General features: G+C 34.6%; 1 protein-coding gene across 1 annotated transcript in view; it reads right to left on the bottom strand.

Moving 5' to 3' along the window:
* LOC127842835 (fibrillin-3-like) overlaps positions 1-17,763 on the bottom strand; it is a 145,606-nt gene that overhangs the window by 9,799 nt on the left and 118,044 nt on the right. The window contains exons 46-49 of the mRNA XM_052372586.1: positions 13,956-14,168; positions 12,953-13,195; positions 840-1,050; positions 77-183 (exon numbers count right to left, since the gene is read on the bottom strand). Of these exons, the coding sequence (XP_052228546.1) occupies positions 77-183; positions 840-1,050; positions 12,953-13,195; positions 13,956-14,168 (774 nt within the window). The remainder of the gene's footprint in view (positions 1-76; positions 184-839; positions 1,051-12,952; positions 13,196-13,955; positions 14,169-17,763) is intronic.

Below are 17,763 nucleotides of genomic sequence, written 5' to 3'. Positions count from 1 at the left end.
ACTCTACACTGTACAATGGTCAATACTGGTTGCAAGGTGGTGGGTATATCATGCTACCTTAGCAACGGGACCTTACCATGATAACAGAAATATTCAATCTCCAGATATTTTGGGGTGAATGGGCAAGGGTCACCAAATATGGCATTTGAGGCCTGTACATCACATGATCGTTTATGATCGCACCTACAAAATTGCAAACATTTTTGTGAAAGTAGTTATAATAATATTGGCTTTAAAAGACTTGAAAAAATGCAATGACAGGACATATTACATTAGACACAAACATTCATTAATCTGTAAAACACCACATTCATACTTACAAAGCAAATTATTACTGATACCATATTAATTCTAATGGGTATTGTTTGAAAGGTCACTTTTTCAAACAAATCGGGATTTAGCCAATGTGATGGACAGGGAGTTGATTATCATAAATGCTTTAAGGAATTCAAGGCGTTTGGTTCCTTATTCAGTTTCAGTATTCCAGGGGTTTTGTTCAAAAGCAAGAGTACAGTTAATTCACAATCTGTTTTAAATTAATGTTTTGTCATAAAAAAAAATATAATTAACATTTCTGCACAATACTGGCCCTTTAGAGAATTACTTGTGAACATTCTATTGTTAAGACTCAGTATAATCAAACTAAATGTTTTAACAATGAAAAGTCTTGAAACATTTTAACTTTAATATCAATGTGTTAAATATTTCACATTATGACCCCTTATATTTGTCGAACCCGATCTAGGCAACTGCTATTAAATAAGAAGCTTAAAACTCATACAAGTAACTTTAAAATTAAAATTCATCATAAATAAGTATATGACGTGTATAAGGTTTACCTTTCCGAAACAATGCGTATGGAGTCCTTCGCGCTACACTGGACGTTCCAGTCTCTGTCAATGCCATTCTTCCCACAGACGTTGCGGCTGAATCTTCCATAGTTTGCGAGCAGCACACGGATATGACCCTCCTTGCAATACAGGTTCACGAATCTGTTCTCGCACGCAAACGAATTGGTTTTCAGCTCATTGGGTGGGTATTTTGCTGGATCTGTAATTTGGGAAAATATGGTTTATGTAATTCATTAAGAAAATAAACATATTAAGTTTTGATACTGCTTATGTGCACACATAATTCAACTTCATTGCATTCCAAATTGGAAACACATTTTTTTCCATTTTGATCAAGTTTCATATTGAGTGGGTCAAAAATGGGGCTTCTAGATAAGGCGTCATGGCGGTCATATTTTCAGTGGAAAAGAAAAATATCTAACACATCAGCGGTTTGATTAGAAAAAAAGTTCAGAGCATGTTTTATGAAATCTTTTATTTGACCTGATGACCTATTGTTGCCCAAAAGACCCAGATTCAAACTCATCTGAGACATCCCTGGAACAAAGTTTTGTCTTAACAAGTTTAATGTAAATACAAGTGGCCTCTCACTTGTTCATAAGTTTTTTCTTAAGTTTAAGCTTGTGACCTCGTTTTGAATCCCATTGTGCTTAATATACTATTGGAATAAATATTCTGACCATGATTCATGATGATTCAGCAACAAAAATCTGGCCTAAATAGCATTTTTAATATTATTGTTCCTTAACTGTGGACCAAACATGGCCATTTGAACTTTGTAGAGATATCAATGGTACAAATATTCTATGTTTCATAACTATTGGGCAATACATGTGGATTTTAGAGAAATTCTTTAATGAGTTTATTAACCTACTTTGAGATCCCGTGATCCAAATTTAAAGTTTGTCAAGTAATCATTGGAACTAACATTCTGACCAAGTGTCATTAAAATAGGGAATTAAATGCGGCCTCTAGAATGTTCACAAGGAAAATGTTGATGACGGATGAGCTTGACAAACCAAAGACAAACAGTTTGATATAATATATATATTTTATAAACAACTGGTAGCAAGATGAGTTGCAGGTACTTGGTCAGTTTTTAATTTTAACTTACTCTTTTGACCGATTAATTCTTTTCAGCTCAATACAACAGTGAAATATGCCCATAATATCACTTTAATATACACTAAATTTTCAGAGTGTTGCAGAGTGAACACAACATCCGCCATGCCATAAGTGGAAATAAAATAAATAAGTTCTTAAGGTTAATCATCCTTCATTGAGTATGGGATTCATTGGTATCATTTTGGAAACATGATTAGTCACATATATTCACTTTGTAAATCATTTCATCGTCTCCATGATGATGTTTGAGTGGATGATGGTTTACTTCATAAATATAATAGGTAGCAACAAAAAAATACACATGAATCTGACACTTTAAGGGATATTACCTACTGTGCCTACTTATTGTCATTGCCAGGGATATCTAGTTTAACATCAACAAGGTGGTGGTCTGTATATGGGACAGCTTTTGTAATTTAATGAAGGTCTTGCAGGTTTCTGATGATAAGATCAAATGTGTCTCCAAGGCTGTAGGTGGGAGTGGTTATATATTGCTGGAGAGAACACTCCTGTAAGAATCTGTTGAAGAGTTCAGTGTTTTCAGTCTGATTAAAGTCACCCAGTATAATTAGATTCTGTAGATTTCTTATATGTGCCTGTAAACTTTTGAGAAACATTTGAACTGAAAAGTTAGGAGGTTTGTAACCAACGATGATGTTATATGTTATTGGATTAGAAAGTAATTTCAATGTCCGAGTCTTTAAAGTTAAGAATTTTTGACCTTTGACCTCAATGTGTGACCTTGACCTTTGCCCCTATGATTATGGGTGTTTAATGTGAAGTACCCCAGATGATTGAGAACAACTATGGCGAGTTTCATGGCTCTGTCTCATGTGTTAATGGATATAAAGCTCTAAGCTTATAGTAAAAAGCATTTTTTCAAGATACAAACGGTCGTAATGTCGTTATTAACAGATGGTGTACACTGCCATTTGGCGTGCATCATCCTCTTATCCATATATATACTCATACCAAGTTTTAATGAAATCCGCCATAGCACTTCCAAGATATGGCTCCGGACACAAAAGTGCCGGACGGACGGAAGGACGGACGGAAAGACGGACGGACGGACGGACAACGCCAAAACAATATCCCTCCGACTATGTCGGGGGATAAAAACGTGAATACATACTCAAAAGGCGAAACAGAAGGTAGCTCTAATTCATGGAATATGTACATTCTGGTTTCTCACTGTTTGTAAATTTAAACAATGCAGCAAAAACAGCTGAACATAGAGTTTGCATAACTTCTTCAATGATTGTTAACTTACATAATTCTCAGTAAGGTCCTTTGAATCCCAATAGACATTCACACCGGTCATACGTTGCAATAATTCAACCCTCAGCTTTATAACCCAGAGGGTTGCTGATAGATGCTGATAGATGCAAAGTATATCATGTTTACAATACAAATAAACAATGGAATTACAACCAACAATAATCTTAGAAAGATATATACGGCTTTGATTGTGGTTGGTGTTGAAGAAGATTAAAAGCTTTATACCGATGAGATCAAAGATAGCGAATGCCGTTTTCTGTGCATTTTTTAGCTGTATCACACGCAATCTCACTGATGAAAGTTCACCGAGTTAATGTGATAACGTTTACGTAACGTTTCTGGTACTGCCTGCAAACTGACCTTGATACCTCGCGGTTTGAATGAAAGGCATTAATTAAAGTAAGGTAACTATTCCACTGGTGGAACTAAGGCTTGTTTAAAGCTTTTTTACATTTACATGCTTAACGGTCAATATCGAAAAAAAAAAAATACTTTCGCCAAAAAGTATATCATAATAGAAAACAACAATACGTATATGATCTAAAGTACAATACGGACGTAATAACTTAATATGAGAACACCGCCTTTAAAGCCACACACCTTTGGCATAGTAAATTAAAGTATAAATAAGAAACATGTTTTATCTATGCCAATTAAAATATATCTGGTGGTTACAAGGTAGAAATCCGTCTATTTTGCGCTTTAAATCTTAAAAATAATCGCGTTTGTCAAAATGGACGTATACATATAGGAATCCTACTTTCGGTTTTAAAATAAAAAAAAAAATTACTTGCTAACTAGGCTTTATATTTATAGAAAATTTTGCACACTTTCAAATTGTATCTATATGTATTGATTGACATGTATTTCATTTCAATGTGTGTGGCTTTAAGTACAACGCTCTGGCGCTGAGAATATTGTAGTCTGCTTGTATTATTAATTCAAATGTGAACTGAAAACACACTATCGTGAAATATTTTATTAGCATCATTTCGTGTCGTAGAGCTCCCACCAAGAATATTTACATATAGAAGGCTTCGTTGGTCATTATACGAAATAAGTGTGATGTAACCTTAAGTCGATAACTATATTCAATACAACACTGTTCCAAATTTCAAAATGAAAATGACAGCGAGTAGTGGGTTGAAACATCGTCGTGCTTTTTAGGTTGCATGCATAGGATAACGTCCGTAGGCTGCCATTCAGGTTAACTTAATGTGTTTATGAAGTTAATTCATCGCCCTCCTTAATTGGTCACGAACGACGTCTGTTTAGTGATGCGCATGAAATCTGTATATTGTGTATACGAAGGGGTGCATATGGACTCCCAGAGCCGTCATAGCAACATTCATCAAAGGCTTTGGGAGTACGTTTATATGGACTAACCGGTCATGTGCTATAGACGAGCCCAAATTCCGACACACATGTCGCATACGGCTGGAAGATATGGATTTGGCATTGACGGAAGAATTGTTCGAACGCTAAGTGTATACAATACATATTGTGTCAGAATATCATATATATAAGTTGAAAAACTTGCTGCACATTGCAAGAAAATAATTTACTTTTATATGTAGTACAAATATTTGTATACTATGAAAAGTATATAATACTAAATATCACACTAGTTTACAAACACGACCATGCGTTAAATTAAACATTGCGCCTATTTCTTAAATAGAAGAAAATTTACATCCTTAAACTGGGCATAACTTCTGCAGTTTCAAGTGTCACTATTTAGTAATACATGATGCAATGCCATTTTAAACAAAATTGTCTCACAACAATCATGGACTTTAAAACTCATATATTCTTGAAAATATTAAGCTAAAATAATGCAGCTTAGTATGTCTATACCACTGTCTTCTTGAAACAAGATAACAGACAGATTCAACATTTACATTCCCAAATATTCAATAAATACATATATATATATTCTTTTGATACATGTCTGAAATCAAATAGTGATTAAATTGTTTTGTATTAACATGACAAACTTATCTCTGAAAAAGATACATTAACTCTTTTTATGTTATATTTATAGTTGGTCCTATTAGGCAATTCAATTCCAATTACAATGAAAACAAATGGGCCATCATGGCACTGGGTAGTTCACCTGAATTCAAGGTACATCAATTGTCGCGAACTTCAACTTATGACGCATTTTTTACTCTTCTTGATTGAGATTCAAGCATGTGCAAGATATTGTGATCATCAAAATTATGATCAAATTTAATCAAGATTAGGTAAATAGTGTTGCTTCTATAGAGCTAACAATGATTTTTTAATATTTGATCTGGCGACATTGTCTTTGAAAACATGTGACCCGGAGTCGAACCAAGCCTATATATTGCCAAATTAAACATTCCGATCAAGTTTCGTCAAGACTGAGTTATAAATGTGGCTTCTAGAGTGTTACAAGTCTTTTCTATGATTTCAATGTTGATTTCGTTTTGTCAAAAACATGAACCAATATCGATCCCGATCTATAGATATGATTGAGCAATCAATTTAACGTCTTTAGCGGTAACAAGCAAGAAATTGACGGCGCACATCGCACGTCGCCGGACAGTGATCACAACAGCTCACCATGATGAGCTGTTATAATAGTTAAAACAAACAAACAATTACAATTTTGAAACAAAAACGTAACGGCAACAAAAGCAAGCGAGCGCGCTCGACTTTCTTTCCGCTTTGAAATATAATGTACATTCATTGTCAGTCACCTGATATAATGACCACACAGGAATATTTGAAGCTGAACGCATTGAGTGATCATATACTTAATATAAACTTTAAGTTGATGGATACATTTAAACGAGTAATGTGACCATGCCAAGAAAGTAGATTATCAACTTTTTATCAATTTATTTAGTAGACAGTTTTATTTACTTTGCAAGCAAGACCCAGGTGGCCTAAACTACAAATTAAACCCTATGTCTGCATGTAAGAAACCCTAAAACAAAATTGCAGGACACAATATTCATTCAACCAAACGTTCTCGATCGGAAACTCTTGTTTAATATACAGTGACATTGATTCAACTGTTCGCGATAGCAATATAATCCTGATTTGCGTGTAACCTATATACACACAACATTTCAGCGATTTATCTCCTTATACTGATCGTGACCCAACTGGCCCCAAATGCATCCCTATATAAGGTGAACATGTCAGTTAGAGATAGAAATTTTTGAGCGTAACGTTTACCTGAATTTCTTAAGTACAAACAGTAAAATAAGGAGCACTACTCTTATACATTGCATGTCAGACCTATTGGCTTTGGTAGGCGACCGGCGTGAGAATCCATAAGAACTGTGTGAAGTTAAAAATAAATATCTGATTAGTAATAGAGGTATGTACTCGTTGCATGCACATTTAAACCTCAATTGCACCTTCCGCGAAAACCTTAAACGGACGTTTCAAAGTAACAAGCAGATCAGAGTCGGTGAATGTTCCTGAGGACCATGAACACATATGAAGAGTTTTTGCAATATACGTAGTACATATGAAGATGTTTTATTTTGATCTTAAACCAAGTTTTCACTGCAAAATGGTGAATAATTGTGCTAAATTGCAAGTCAGATTTATGGGACTTATTTAGAGACCTCACACTATGACTCCGAACATAATCGTGGATTTTCTGATGAACACCTGTAGTAGAAACAGTACTTTGGAGATATTGCACGTTTAACTTTACGAGTGCATTTAGCGAACACCGACGCCGGCGTCGACATTCGTTCGAGTAGAAAAGCTCTGATTCTTAAGTATATAGTCGAGCTAAGAATATAGAGAATGATATCTTGGACATAACCAATTACTAAACAATATCCATCAAGTTTAAGATAAAAAGAGCATACACATTATGTGACCGGGCTCGAATCTGCGATTTAAAGTCAACCGCTCTACCAGCTGGTCCTCGTCAAAAATAAAAGGGCAATGGGCCATAAGGCGCTCTCCTGAGATCGAAAGAAACTAGACTATTCTGAGAAAGTGCCTGCTAATTCATAAAGATGGGACCAAAAGGGTGACTTCAAGAGCATTGATATGTTTTTATTTGACCTAGCGACCTCATCTGGAGCTCACATGACCAAGTTTCAATCTCAGCCGATATTTAATTGGGTCAAATGTTCTGAACAAGTTTTATGCAGATTGTCCATTAAATTTTGCTAATAGCGTCAACAAGTTTTCACTATAGCCATATAAGGAAAATTGCCCCGGCCAACGGAGGCCATGTTTTTCAAAAACCGGAAGAATTTCAGAACTCGACAGAGATGTCAATATAACACGTGTTCTGTCTAACTTTCATTTTGATTGCACTTAAAATGTGACTTCTAAAGTCATATAAGGAAAAATTCTCCGCCCATTTGGTGTCATGTTTTCGACGAACCATATCCATTTTCGAACTCAGCCGAGCAATCATTACACCAGATTTTTTGACCAAGATTCATAAAGATTTGACCATAAATGTGACTTCTACAGTGTAAACAAGGTTTTACTGTACATGTCGCCATAAAAATGTACCGCCCAAAGCGAACCCAAACCATTTTCGAACTTAGCCCAGATATAATTTCAACAAATTTTCAGAACAAGTTTTATGAAGATTGGACTTAAATGTAATTTCTAGTGTTAACAAGGTTAACTATAGCCATGTAATAAAAAAAAGCCCCGACCCCTGGTTGCCATGTTTTTAACGGACCCAATTTCTTTCGAACTCAGCCCAAATATCATTTCAACAAATATTCTGACAAAGTTTCATCCAGATCGGAATAAAATGTAACTTCTAGAGTGTTAACAAGGTTTTACTATGGCCAAATAAAGAAAAAAGAAAAATGCCCCGCCTCCTGTTTTGTAACAGACTGGAACCATTTTCGAGCTCATCTAAAATATATTACAACAAATCTTCTAATTTAGTTTCGTGAAGATTGGACAACAGACAGGACTTCTAGAGTGTTAACAAGTTTTTACTAAAGCCATATAAGGAAAACTGCCCAGCCTCCTGGATCCATGTTGTTTAATAAACCGGATCCATTTGTAACTCGTCCAATATATTATTGTGACACATGTTCTGACCAAGTTTCTAGAAGATTGGAGTACACATTTCTTGAGTGTTAACAAGGTTTTACCATAGCCATATAAGGAAAATGCCACGCCCCCTGGAGACCATGTTTTTCAACAGACCGGAACCATTTTAGAACTCATTCAAGACATCATAAGAACAAATGTTCTGACAAAGTTTCACGAAAATTGGAAATATACGAGACTTCTAGAGTGTTAACAAGGTTTTACAAAAGCCATATAAGAAAAACTTCATCGTCCAATGGCGGAAATGTTTTTCAACCAGCCGGAACCCTTTCCGATTTCTTCCAGGATATTATTGGTTCATATGGTCTGACCAAGATTTATGAAGCTTTGACAATAAATGTGGCCTCTAGAGTGTTAACAATGAACATGTTGACGACGCACGACGAACAAAAGGCGATTACTAAAACTCACCATGAACACGCATAGGTGAGCTAAGAAAGAAGAATACACATTTACTGCAGAATAATTTGACTTAACACATTTAAAAATACAACAAACAATTTTATAAATATTATAATCGCATGTGAACTAGCAATTAACATGATTTTTTTTTTAAATAAAAAGCGACTATTCCTAACGCTTAATACATGTTAGTCCCAAACTTAACGTATTTTCCAAGATATTAAACATAGAGAAGTTATATACACAAGACGCATTTCCCCGCACGTCTATGCACATGGGCGCATATCTATAATTGGATCCTTAGTTATATCACTGCTTTCCAACTTGTGGTTACATTTTTCAATAATGCAGAAATTTAAGTCCACAAACACCACATTATTCTAATAATCAACATCCAAAAATATGACATCGAAATGAAACCAGGTTTTCAACACTTTAATTATTACTTTGATTTTCATAATTATGCAACCCCAAACAAGCATGAATATAAGCTACCAACACATACACTATCTTAAAAATAATCCATAAAACTCAAGCTATTTAGCGTTTTTTTTGTATCAGTGACTTCGAATTTTATCCGACTGGCCAAATAGGAACTGCCATGCCAGGCTCGCACTATATCAAGTAGTTTTTACAAAATTACATTCAAAACCTTCATCTAAACCCAAAATATTAGACGCAAACCAATTTTCATGTTTTTATAAATATAATATACAATCTAAAATTAAGCCTCTATGCAAGATTGCAATACGTAGATTGTTTAATGAAAACTTAACTGATGGCCAACACAAAACCTGTGTGCTGTTTTTGAAGGTAACGTTTTAGAAATAGCGATTTAACATAGACCAATCTGGCCCAAATGCAGTCCTATATAAAGAATTCATGCAAGTTACCTTCACACAAAACTATACTATCATTCAAACTCATATTATTGAGCGAGAACATATTTTGTACATGCCAAAATACAATCCCAATAAAGACACCCACAGAAGTTTGCATCATCCAACGTTTTTTCATGCTTTGTCAATTTAAAGGTAAAGGCAAATGAATGGGTGAATATACTAGACTCATCTTCAATCGACTTTGACATTTACCCCCCGATCACTGGGATATTAGTCGTCCGTTTACATTCGGCGCAGTATGCAGCCTCGGTAAATTGGCCTATTTCCTTCACAGGTACCCATTCATACTCCTGAGTGGAGAGGAGCAAGCGTGGGATGTTTGTTCTGCTCAGGAAAATTCAGTATTTTTAGCGGGATTGAAATCAGGGACCTTCCGATTCAAAGACCAGCATCCTACCACTAGACCACGGCCCCACCTCACTAGAACTTATTGACCGTCATACCTACATCTGATATCTTGGTTTCAACTTTGTTTTACATATGTGTACTAAGGAAACAATTGACAAACTGGAAATCGAAATTCTAGTTTTGCAAATTTTTGTTTAATATTTCAAATTCCATGGGATGCGTCAACAATATATCAGTAAATCTGAAACATGGTTATATTCAGCTAATCGGGACACCAAGTGGATAATCAATAGGCTATTTTCGGCACCCACTTGGCTAAGAAGAGTCGCCTTGTAACCGTTATTCTAACATAAAATAAAAATGACATAAAAGCAGACCAATCATTCAAAATAGAACGTATTAAATTTAATTTTCATTAATATGCTTTAGAATAGTATTTTTAGCGAACATGTTAATATTCTTCGAGGTATTATGGTATAATAACACAACAGCATAACGCATTGCGATGTTATTTGTATTTAACATTAAATCACTTTACTGAAACGTAAATTATTAAGAAAGTGAAATTTAGTAAAATTCAAAATGAAAACAGTTATATAAACGCTTAATCAAAAAGTCTAAAAATTATAAAGCAGTACAGAGTTTAAGAATATATATTAACCTTCAGACAAATATCTTAAAAGCCACAAACCATTGAATTGAGGTAAGGTGTTGACCATACATAATGTGTGCCTGTACGCAACATGTCATGTAGTTGTGGCGCTTATCTTCCAAATAAAAGCGCTTTTTAAAAATTATAATCTTGTATTTTAAGGGCACGTGACTAAAAGCTATTTAAGAAAGATAGCTCAGTCTGTTTTATAATAAATCGAGAAACCTTGACGATTAACCACGCTTAAGGCATTGATAAAAGTTTTATGGATGAGAAATACTTAAAAATGTATAAGAAAAGGAATTTTGCTTTTCGGCAGCCTAAATAATTTTTGAAACGTCTTAAAGTTGTACATTTATGTTTGTTTAGCATTGATTGTATGATTTATAATTCGAGTGAACTTAATGGCATGGGCGCTCTGCACCAACACATTATTGTGGAAAGAACAGTTACTAATGGAAAAAAATGCATTAAATATATTAAAAAAACAACTATTTATTTCGCATAAATTTTAAATAATAGTTTTGAACTAGCGTTTGTTTAATTAGTTTAAGTCGCGTACATTTTCCGTCTTTTATATTTAAGGATTATATTTCCCAGTCCGTTTCCAGAAGCAGCACTAGGAGACAAAAGGTGTGCTCCTTGTCCAGAAGAGCACAATAATCTCTTAATTAAGTAAAGACATTTCTTTGTGGCACATATAATGAAACAAAGCAATGGATTTGCAACCAGGCGGTCTATTGGGTTACATTCGTCTGCACGTGCAAACGCATATGTTCGTTTCAATAACAATATTCAAGTGGTTTACATGTGACTTTGCAGATGTCTCCAACTTCCATGCATACGTTTGCTTGTTGGTCAATCTGAAGTGTTTGTCACTAATCAAGCAGTGAAACTGCCTTTAGAAGATCAGACGTTATATGTTGTTGACATTAGGGTCAGCCACCTGCGCTCAGAAGCACCGAAACAGATCGACATAACTTTACCGTGCCGTGGCCTGATTGGTACTCCCCATATTATTCACTGGTATGTGGCAAAGTTGTTAATTATCATTCAAGTTTTTGTTTCATGGATAGTAGGTTTTATTAGAAGCAATCTTAGGCATTATTTGGTTTCAAAAGATACAACACAAAGGAGAAGTACTCAAAAAAATCAACGCAATGATTTCAGTTGAACACAATGAAATATTGTGAATGTCATTAAGGTATGCGGTTTCAACATTTTCAATTGGCAAGGAACCATTGCTCATTAATAGGGATACATTGATACTGAGCAGCACATAAACTGTTATCTCGGCTGTAAATATCATAATTAAAGGCTGGAGGTTTTATTTGCCTGTTTATTGAATCCGAAAATATTCCATTTGTAGAGACATTTTATGTGCCATGCAACCTTCCATATAAAATTCAAAAATGACCATTTCTTGTTCTGAGTGCCAGTTTTGCGATATATTTAAAGGGGCGTCCAAACGTTCTAATTCATTAAAAAATCTCAACGGTTGACCCCCAGTTTTCTCAGTTACTATCGACTATCAGGTAGATAACGCAGCAATGTTTTTAGTGTTTCTCCTGCTCAAAATTCAAACATAAATTACAAATTGATCACGAATATCACAAAACGCTTGCAGTAACTTTTCACATGTGAACCATTATTTTGGTTGATCATACATGCTGAATGTAGAGTGAGACTGTGTTCATACTTGAATCGCCTATATTTTGTGTAGTTCAATCCACAAAAACTTGAAAATGGTGTTCTTATTGTTTTAATTAATGACATCATCGGTGCGCGCATGCGTATGACAATTAGGAATCGAAAAGAACGCTACATGTAAAGAGTCGTTATTTATGTACCTATATACGAATTGCTATATTTTGTCCCCAATACTGGCTTGGCTTCATATTACATGTCTAGTCAGTACTATACAGCGTGTTTAGTGAAGTGGCTTTACCTTTATGTCATGATAACTATGCACTACATGTATTACCAGTATAAGTACACATATTGCAAGTCGTTAAACAAGTAAGAATTACGCGTGTAACATTTCATGAAAGAAATTAATCTATAGCAAACGATGTAAGGGAAAAAAAATTAAATGTATCAAATTTCAAACTTTTTTATTTCTTACAGAGATCACCTTTTAAATTAATCTTACATCGAGCAGTCACATACGCTTGGATTTTTATGCTGTATTAGTTGTTTCAATAAAAACATGTCAACATATCTTTATAAGTTCTTAAAGAAATATACATGTTTTCATGTGTATCATGTACCGAATTAACAAGACAACAAAGGGATATGTGAAAATATACCTTGACTGATATACACGTCGCACAGAACAAGCTGTGTATGGGATCTCCTCAGCTCAATGCGAATGGTGTTTCCCACCACGGGCTGGTTACAGAACACACCTAATACGGCTCGATTATCTCTGGTTCGTGGATAACGGGAGTCATTAACAAGAGTCTCGTAACAAGTTATGTCCTTTGGCCACTCGTTTCTGTCGTTCCAGTCAGAAACATTCGCAACACTTACTCGATAGTGTGACATGAATGCTGCAATACAAAAATAGATATACTAATCTGACGCATGATCCGCGAAATGCGCTTCATCGTGTAAGTGAAATTTGTATGATGGTTAAGATATTTAAAATAACTGAAATTCACGAGGACTGCAATACAAAATTTGTGGTTTTCGAATTTAACAGCAAATTTAGTCTTTCAGTTTTAGCGATTTTGAGTTGAGACCGTTATTCAGCATGTTAATTACAATTACAATTTGGAAATGGAGCAAAATAAAACAACACACAAATGAACACAAACAGATAATGGAAGCACTAAGACACCGCAAAAGCATGTTGCCTCAGAGACGTGACCGGTTTCGTCAATTAGGTAATTGTCAAAAAAATGACATTGTGGTTTCATCTATGCGGCGACTAGCAAGGGATAGACAAATCGTCCTGTAAATGGTAATGATGAGGAGGAGCATGATGATGGTGATGATGATGAGAATGATGATGATGATGATAATGATGAAGGAGGAGGAGGAGGAGTTCGGCAATAATTTCGGCAATTGGATCAAATTCCTTCAAATGTCTTGAACATTTTCAATTTGATTTTTTTTTATTTTGCGCAATATCGACTTATGTAACAGACCAGGCGATTTATAAAGATAAAATTTTAATTGAATAGTTTAATTTACATATCAAAAGTATTTTAGTACGAACAATTACCTCCGTTCATAATAAGAAATCCTTTATAGTTAACATATTTTACGGAGGATTTGTAAACGCGGAGTTAATATTTCGTCATATACCTGCATGTTCCGCTTGCAAGTGAAACTCGATGTATGTGAATGTGACCTTGTAAGGGAACGACTTTCTCCACCATTGATACCCGGTTTCGTTGCCTGTTTCACTGCACGTGTCGGCGTCATAGTCCACAGCCGCAGGAGCATATTTATAATCAGTTACATACTTTTGGTTGGACGAATGTCTTGCCATTTTGGGAGGCTCGTGTGCGATATCAACTGCAAAAACAAATACATGCTATGATAGATTTGTAGTTATATTCATTAAAAAATAAATACTTGGATAGTCATTCATTTAATTATAATAGTGCCAAATGTATGCGTGTTGTAGAACATTTTGTTTCCATTATATATTTATATTGCTGGTTCAAACGCATTCTTGCGTATGTACACAAACATTTATGTTGATATAAAATGAAAATAATATTGTTGAATACCACTACAAAGATTGGGAAATCTTTGCGAACATATTTTTTATACATTTTTAAGTAACATACATTAAAAAAAATAATAACAATAATAATAATAATAATAATAATAATAACAACAACAACAACAACAACAACAACAACAACAATAATAATAATAATAATAATATTATTATTATTATTATTTCTTCTACTTATAATAATAATAATATTAAGGATGCCAATACAAGGGGGTAAACGTAAATGATATATCAGTCGGATTAAAGAGAGAATCCAATTAATATTTATTAAATATGTGATATGTATTGACATTTATTAAATAAGTGGTAGAGTGTACATGTTAATTTATTTGAGGCTTTGTTTGTTGGAAATTTCAAAAAATGTTCAAAGAAGAAACATGTTCACAAATGTAAAAAGTGGGATTAATATGCATAGTATCTTCGTCATATTTGAACACAACGTTTAGGCCGTTTTATAAGCATCAGTGCTATTTTTCCAGTTTGTTTTTCTGCAAAGGGGAAATAGTTTTATGGGTAGATTTTCCCCGACATCACTCAGTAGCTATTTGTTTGTTTATAAATAAGGAAACAAACAAGATACATGTATTTGAAATTAAACGGTCTGTGCCATGGGAACGAATAATCATGGAGCGCATTCAACGAAATAACCAGAAAGCAGCATTACAAAAATCCTTATAAGTATGATGATTTGAGCTACATTTTCAGTAGTAAGTCTAATAATCGAATCGAAATAAGAAAAACACAACATTCAGTATCGAAAGAGTCAGTGAAATCTGAAATATAACTGGAAGCTTATTGTTTATTTAAAATAAAGAGCAAACTATTACTTATACTAAAGCCCACTACTAGTGTTTCAGCTACTACAAATACTGCAACGACAACAAGTACGATTACCAGACTCTCTAAAAAGTATTATCACAAAATATGGGATTGCAATTTTTTTCTGACATTTAATATATAGTCTTAGGTAAAAAACGTGAGTATTGATAGTCCCGGAGGAATAACATTCCAATCAAATATACCCTTACGAAATAGACGAAAATATGTGAACATGCCGCGAATATCTAGAGAACATGCCGCGAACACAGCTATTCGCAGAAACTATTCGCGAGATATTCGCGGCTAGCCGTGAACATCCTGCGATTGATTTGATGTTTAATCACGGGATGTTCGCGGGAGGACCAATGATCGCGGCTTATTCGTCAGAAGAACTTAGAAAATATTTTCTTCTTGCAAACTGTTCGCGGCATATTCGCCAGAGTACTTTAACAATGTGTTCTTATGTACTGTTCGAGGCATATTCACTTGGAAGAATTGGAAAATGTTTCTTCTTGTTATTTGCGACATAATCGCTGGAAGAACTTAGAAAACTGTGCTTTTAAACTGTTTAGAACATATTCACTTCAATGACTAGTCTCAATTCCTTTATAATTGCTTTACCAATTTGGTTGTGACACGGGGAAATATGATGGCTCACGCATAAACTTGCTCTTAACTTCAGAAAGCCTGCTTAAATATTGTTTTCTAGGTACCCTGCGGACATTACCATTGCCATATTATGGATGACCATGTCTGGACCATGGTCAGCAATGAAATGGTGATGTTTTACTATCATAGAAATCCAAGGCAATGAAAAGACCACATTTTAACCATGTTTTGACCATGTCCAAATCATGAGCAGGTTATGGTAATTAATCTAGATTATGGTCACTTCAAAGTTATAACAATGACATGTACAAATGACCATGTTGCAACCTTGTTCTGACTTTGTCCATATCAGTGGTCATCATAGTCATTTAAGTCATTTGTGCAGAACATGGTCACTTCATGAGCAAAAAAACCCGTCACTAAACAGACAATGTTTTGACCATGTCCATATCAGTGATTGTCATAATCAGTTCTTAGACTCAGGCCAGGAACATGGTAAGCACATGATTAAAAAAAATCCCACAGAAAATGACATATCAGAGATTAATATGAAATTACGACTAACATGTTGAAAAAGAATCAAACGTAAACAGCATCATATCAAGGTTATCCATCTATCATAAACTCATAAACATACATACATCTCATCTCATGCGTGACATGGAACCTACAAAATGCTACCCTAGTTTGAAATTACAAATGAAATGCGTTCTTCAATATATAAAAGACTTGAACATATGACAGGGGAAATAAAACAATTCAAAATTAATAAATATAGCACATTAAATCATTAAAACATACCAGTTAAAAGGAAAATAGCTTCATCAATGATTAGTGATAAACTTAAACTTATTATTAAATACAAAATAAAAACATGATTTTCATGGCCGATTTTTTAAGAACTCCGCCAGGTTTGGAATAAGTGTCTCTAAAACCTTCTTGGTATTGGTGACCCTGGGCTGACAGTCTGAGTTTTTCATTATGAAAATGTTCTTGACATGACTTTTATCAAACAGTTTCTGTAGTGTAAGGTTTAAGTTCCTTTTCACGCGAAAAACTAAATTATTGTCCCCATCACCCTCTAAAATCTCAACAGGCGTGCCCTCTTCAATAAGCTCCTTAAGTCCCTTCTCACCACTGACACTCCAGTACACTGACAGAGTGATTATGGACACAGTCATGTGCACGTACAACCTGGCCTGTCCGTTTTCTTCGCCACCACTGGCACGTTCCACAGATACGATGAGACATGACATACTTCACTATCTTCCCTCCATACTTTTGCTTGAACATCAAGAATGTGTGTGCTAAAAAAATTATTTGACTTTATAATACAACTAGAACTGTGGCTGAAAGAGAACTAAATATCACCGCTGACAACTAACTTGGACAGTAAAACAAGGACAACTGAAAAGGGGAAATATAAAATGCAGCTATTGTACATATGTAATAATGTGTGTGCACTATTCATGCATTAAGTTTGAAGTTGATATCTTAAAAATTTCAAAAGTTTAAAACAAACTGACAGACAGACGGTCAGACAGACGTACATATTCCTGTATATGTTTAAACAAAATTAAATGTATATTTTTGCTTCACTGACAATGTATTGCTTGACATGAAGTGTTTGTTACAATTAACTTATATTTAGACTGTCAAAAACCCGTTTATGCCATGCAGTATCCAGAGCAACAGACATGCCTTTTCGACGGTTTTACATGGTCACTGCCCCCGATAGTTCCCTCCTCGCCTTGCCTTTTTCCTGGAAAGAAATGACATCTACAATTTACTATAATTGACAACATTTTCTTCACGTTATTTAACAAAACAATTGTTTTCTATACTGAGGACAAATAAACAAGCACTTGTATAGGAGTACCACCTGACGCAAGTGTTTAATAGTAAGTGTGAACTAATCCAAAGTGTGTAAGTTTCATC

This window comes from Dreissena polymorpha, chromosome 8 (genome assembly GCF_020536995.1).
Source record: "Dreissena polymorpha isolate Duluth1 chromosome 8, UMN_Dpol_1.0, whole genome shotgun sequence".
Lineage (NCBI taxonomy): Eukaryota > Metazoa > Mollusca > Bivalvia > Myida > Dreissenidae > Dreissena > Dreissena polymorpha.
This window is presented reverse-complemented; position numbering and strand designations above follow the sequence as displayed.